At 48.3% G+C, this 5939-nt stretch overlaps 1 protein-coding gene across 1 annotated transcript; it reads left to right on the top strand.

The window, feature by feature from the left end:
- Window positions 1–2131: 2131 nt before the first annotated feature.
- HES4 (hes family bHLH transcription factor 4) lies at window positions 2132–5404 on the top strand. The gene is made up of 4 exons (XM_069241116.1): window positions 2132–2508; window positions 3301–3396; window positions 3812–3899; window positions 4430–5404. Exons 1-4 carry the CDS (start codon window positions 2398–2400, stop codon window positions 4888–4890), a joined length of 756 nt encoding a protein of 251 aa, XP_069097217.1. The 5' UTR covers window positions 2132–2397; the 3' UTR covers window positions 4891–5404.
- The last annotated feature ends 535 nt before the right edge of the window (window positions 5405–5939 follow it).

The following is a 5939-nucleotide window of genomic DNA, read 5'->3' on the forward strand; positions in this document are numbered from 1 at the left end:
ACGTGCACATTTGTTGCAGTTGCAAAAAAATCTCGTGCCTCTTCTGTGCAATGCAGCTTGCCCTCCGCCCAACCCCACCCTGACCATGTCACCAACAGACTAGACCAGACACACAATGATGGCATGTATCACGACGATTTTAGGACGGCTCAGTTGTGAAGTTGCTCGCAATCCTCTGCGCATTTCAGGAGCCAGTTTTTTATTTATTTATTTACAGCAGTTTTAAATAAAGCGAACTTCACCCATTGACATTAGAGCGCTTTATGCGAGCCCCGCATTACATTATATATGAATGTTTTATTTTAAGCACTGGGAGACTTACTGTTTTTTCCTATTATTTAAGTCGATGCAGGGACTGTAACCTGGTTCTAATCAACTGTTTGCACTTCCGAGTTCCAGTTATGTGAACATCTGCGGACGTTCCCTTTTCAAGACTTCCTTCACGACAATCTGTGTAACGCTGTTTGTGGCGCTAAGGGCCGTGCAAGGAGGAGCAGGGATCTATGTTTAAAAACACATACTATACGTGTCTTCCATTGTTTGAATGGGTTAGCTAATATCTATGGCACTTGGTCTGTCAACAGTGAGACACGGGGAGCTTGTTTCATTCAAATGGGCCTTTGGCTTCAAGCAATGGATAAGATTCACAGCTTCTGGCCCCATTGTTACTGGCATTCCGAAGTGAGCACTATGGGTTGCAAAGTATGAGTACGCGTTATCGAGGGGGTTTGGAGAAGCTAGGGTGCGGATGATTATATGACCTTTAATGCATTTGTGCAAATCCAAAGCCCCTACCCGCCTCCACACAAACACTCGCCCGCCAGCTAGCATTCAATACTTGGTTCTACCCTCTTCCTATCCTGCAGACTGGACCGCAATCCTCCCAAGCAGACTTGCAGTGCAACCAGCTGCCAGTCCACTGCATCGCAGCCTCATGGCAGTGATCACAGCATTGTAGCCCCCAATTAATGTCCGTTCATGGAGCCCCCTGCCAATATACAATCTCTGCAGCCCCTCGGAAGACAGCCTATGTGCAAATTACACTTTGCCAGTGTAGAGAACTCTGAACGCTCGGGATCCAAACCAATAGCTAGCAGCCCTGCGGCCCAATTCAGACTGAAGAGCGCGCATAGCTCTATGATACCGAATACCAGCATCATGTGACAAGGCATCTCAAATCATAGGGACAAACAAGCCCTGTCACTACCTGGACTAGAATGCCTCTACACTGTATAAACACAACAAAGAACTGTTCCCTTCTTTCGTTGTATAATGTATAAACGATCTCACAACAATATACACTACGACTACCGTAAACAACGAACGTTTGGCAAAGTGTGGGTATGTTTAGTCACATCAATAAGGCAATGATGTACTGGGTTGTATGGGTTGTCCGAAGCCAGTGAGCAATACGTTATAGACTCCATACCCTACATATGTAGGCTCCCTGTCGTGCATTAGAAAGAGACCCTGTGTCACAAGTAGGTTGATCTACTAGACACAGACATACGAACAGAGAAACTTCATTCACATGGCCCTCCAAATTGTGCCTGCCATCGTCCCGATCTTAAACAAATAATCCCTGTTCCAAATGTCCACGGCGTTGCGATCCATGGTTGTTGCCTTGTTTGGCACTCCCCTTTCTCCACTGTTTCTCCCATGCAGGCACCTCAACTGCACACCTCAACTGAGGGCACTAGCCTATTGAGAATGCTCTATCTAAGCGCCCTCCTCATTGCATGGAACACCAACTGTGCTGTTGCCCCTTTGTAGCCGACTGTCCTCTCGCTTATCTGCAGAGCAGACCGCCCGCTGCCACCATCCCCACCTTCACGGTTCGCGCACAGGAGGCCGCTGCCCGCAGCGCACCCCCTCCCATGCGCACGGTGCTGTGGTTCATGCCCTCTCCCTGATCTGCACAGGGCGCCTCCCGGGTTCCCCCCTCCCTCTGCTCCTCTGAGCCCTAGCGCGTGACTGACAGGTCGCGGGGGCGGTGTCCAATCAGGAGACGGGAGGGGGAGGCCGGGCTGCCATTGGTCCGCGCGAGTGTGGGAAAGAATGCGGAGCGAGTTTCACACGCGCTGGGAGAGGCGCACGGGCTATAAAGAGGCCGGCGGCAGGCGAGGCTGGCACAGGAGAAATACGCGCTCCAGCTGAGGGAGCCTAGGATACCGAGCGCTTGAAGTCTGCAGAGTTCGAGATCTGCAGAGTTACAGCAGTATATACGACACCAGCGTTAACTCTGAAAACACCGACTTGGTTTGCGGCGACCAGAAAAACTCAAGACCATTAACTTTACCTGCAACGACTTTTTTAAAGTCATTTCCTTGACGCATTGGTCTTTTTGGGGGTCCGAACCTCGCCCCGCTATTACTTGGAGGCTTTTCCGTTCCAGTGATGCCCGCTGGTAGTATGGAGAAACCTGGCACTGTCTCGCCTATGGCAGGAGCCCCCGCGTGCGGTGCCCAGACCCCGGACAAGCCCAAGAGTGCCAGCGAGCACCGCAAGGTGAGTTGTGCCATAATGCTTGTGGGTCGGGGTACGTGTAGGTAGATCATTCATGGAGTTCATGGTGTGAGCAGAACGCAGGCATAATAAGGCAAGGTATAAAGAAGAGACAAGTGGCAGTGATTTATCACGGCAGTAGCGGGTAGGCGAGGGAACTGGTACCCGGGAAGGTTAGAACAGTGGGTGTATCATGGGATGAAGTGTTGGCTGATTGTGGTGTACAACCTGTATAGGCGCTGTAGATGGTACGGTGCATGGGTAGATGGGCCCAGCACGGAGACTTTTGCCACATACGAAGGTGCGTTGTATTATTTGTGCACGCGGGTACCGCTGGGAAGAGGTCGTCGGAATACATGGATACTCAAAGATAAAGGAGTTCGGCTATGTAAATGCCGCAAATAATCCTACACCACGTTTACAAAAAAAATCATTTTTCGCCCGGAATGATTTCGAATTGTCCTAAAATTTGCATTTTTGCACTCTACGTGCGTCTTACTTGGTAACCTGACCTCTTTAATATAAACTCAAATGCCAGCACTGTTTACCCCTTGTCTGTCTGATGTGTGGCGAGAGGGTAGTAACGAAAAGGCAGAACCATTCGATGGTCCCTTGGTCCTGATGCTGCTAATGCTTATTACTTTTGGTATGTGTATTTAGCACAGACCTGCAAGCATCAACCATTCCCTCGTCTGCATGTTCGACTTTGAATGGATATGTGGGAAATGTATGAATATCTGGTTGCCACTTTCATCCAAATTCTCAACACTTATTGCTCGTTCTTCTTATTTCTAGTCCTCGAAGCCCATCATGGAGAAGCGCCGTCGGGCCCGCATCAACGAGAGCCTGGGCCAGTTAAAGACGCTCATCCTGGACGCGCTCAAGAAAGACGTAAGTTCCTCAGTGTGTTAATGACCCGCACAGCGTCCCCTCCCCAACCTACTCACATACAGTGTGTAACGTGTTTAGATGGCGATACTCCTTTACAACATGGTATTTATATTTAACCGCCATCTGAAAATCGATAATATAAAAAAAAAAATACCAAAAAGGACTGGGCTCCGAGTCCAAGGTGTGACTTGTCTCCGAATCTGCCCAAGCCCTATTGATCCTTTCAACATACGGGCATATTAAACGTTTTACCTTTTCCTATTAACTGGTATGCCCCTGGCTTTTGCTGCGATTAACTAACGACTGCACATCCCCAATTCAAGCAGTTCCTTTTTCGTGTACCGCGCTGATATCATAGGTGCATAAACACACACCCCGTGCCATACTAACTCCTCCTTCCACTTTCTCTCTGCAGAGCTCAAGGCACTCCAAACTAGAGAAAGCAGACATCCTCGAGATGACAGTCAAGCACTTGAGAAACCTTCAGCGGGTGCAAATGACAGGTGAGCATCCTCCGCAAACGTGGGGGTGGACAAAATAACGAGAGCTGCATGGATATGGTGGAACGTGGGAGTGGCAACTGTCGGGCACGAATGCACGCTCTTAATATAAGACATGCATTACAGTTTTAAATATAGGGGGTGGTCTTTTAATTGAAGCGTGGCGTCCAAACGAAGTCATGTATGACGCGCACTGTTGCAATCAATACTTAGATGTGGCCAAACATTCTCATAAAGCGTAACAATGAACAGATATTTACCCTTTTGTAACTGCTGCACAAAATAGATTGTTGTGCAGTAACGGCGTAAATGTCTCAAAGGGATTATGTAGCGGTAGTTTTCCATGTTTGCTTTGCTTCTTAAACATTAATACATTTCACGGTCGCAGCTGTACTGGCAGACATAAAGCAGTAAATGCTTCTATACCAGTGCGAGTTGAATAGGCACTTTTAGGGTAATTTTATTCAGTAATAAGTGTTTTGTATTAAGAAACGCCATTTGCTGTGCTTAACATTGTCTCTCCTTTTCCGCAGCTGCTCTGAGCGCAGACCCAACCGTGCTGGGAAAGTACCGAGCAGGCTTCAATGAATGCATGAACGAGGTGACCCGCTTCTTGTCCACCTGCGAAGGGGTGAACACCGAGGTGCGCACAAGGCTCCTGGGCCACCTATCCGGCTGTTTGGGTGGCATGGCGGCCATGAACTATCCGCAGCACGTCCAGCCTGGACCCGGCCCTTGCAAACTCAACTCCTCCGAGACCCCAAAAGTGTACGGCGGCTTCCAGCTGGTGCCCGCCACTGACGGACAGTTCGCGTTCCTCATACCGAGCCACAGCCCCGTCCTGCAGCCTTTATGCGCGGTCAACGGGGGTCAGCAACCAACTTCCCCCGGACAGGGCCTTCCCACTTTTGCCCACAAACTGCCACCTGTGTCTCAGGCATTGAGCCCACGGGGGCTCAGCACAGGTCCTGAATCCGTGTGGAGACCGTGGTGAAAACCAAGCGCCGAGGTGAAATCAAGACAAGTGGTGGAAACCACATTAACTGCACAGTGGCACCCGGCGATCATTACCGCCTAAAGCGCAGACGCCAGTGAGCAGAAGTCGCGAGACTACGCACGGACGCCGGCATCAGGCAAGCACAGAGAAGGAGGACGATGCACTGACTATGACGCACGAGACTGCGGCGCTTTGAGATGTTGCAAGTGTTTCAAGCGTGTGGCTCCGTTTTATGGAGCATTTCTTAAGCAGACTATAATAATAATGGACACTACAGAGAAATCTTTTTGTACTAAATATATATTTATTATCAGAATTGATTTTTGGGATACATTTTTGTACGTCAAAATCTTTTATAACTTTTTCGTTTGTTAAAAAAGTTGTTTTGTACTCTTGTACAAAGATGTGTAAATGCCAAAGTTTTGTATACTTTAGTTTTTGTGTCAAAAACTTTCCCAAAACTTTTTTTAACTAAGTGGAAGAGAAAAATAAACTCCTCTTACCTATGAAACAGTGTCATCATTGGGGAGTTTCTGGAACATTTGGTGGTTCACAGGGGGGTGCATATTACCCTTTTGGCCTTATCTGTATCGCGCGAATCAAAAATCAGAACCGTGTTTTACCGTGGACGGGGTCAACTTCCATTTTACCCGATGCATGTTGTATCCCCCATACACGTTATTCAAACACATAATTTATACTGATGCAGTCATTATCTAAACCAGGAGCCACATTACAATGCATACTACTACAAGGAACGGACCAGTAACCAAAACACACCAACCACATGGAAAGGCTAGCAAGGAGCCCAAAAGTTCCCACAAGCAATTACTGGTCTTTCTCTGCCAAAAACGAGAGCACAAAAGGCAACCATTCCACCGAAAATGGGAGATTGTATTTCTTTTGTGCGAAACTAATTAAAGGGGCCTGTCAAGTATGCAGCGGGCTTCTCACAAACTTTAGTTTCCATTGAAAGTCATAGGAAGCAGAACATGGCCGTTCATTGGTCCTTCGCCCTGCCCCCACCTTCTAGACCGCATTGATGT

The sequence above is a fragment of the Pleurodeles waltl genome, chromosome 6, assembly GCF_031143425.1.
Source record: "Pleurodeles waltl isolate 20211129_DDA chromosome 6, aPleWal1.hap1.20221129, whole genome shotgun sequence".
NCBI classification, from domain to species: domain Eukaryota; kingdom Metazoa; phylum Chordata; class Amphibia; order Caudata; family Salamandridae; genus Pleurodeles; species Pleurodeles waltl.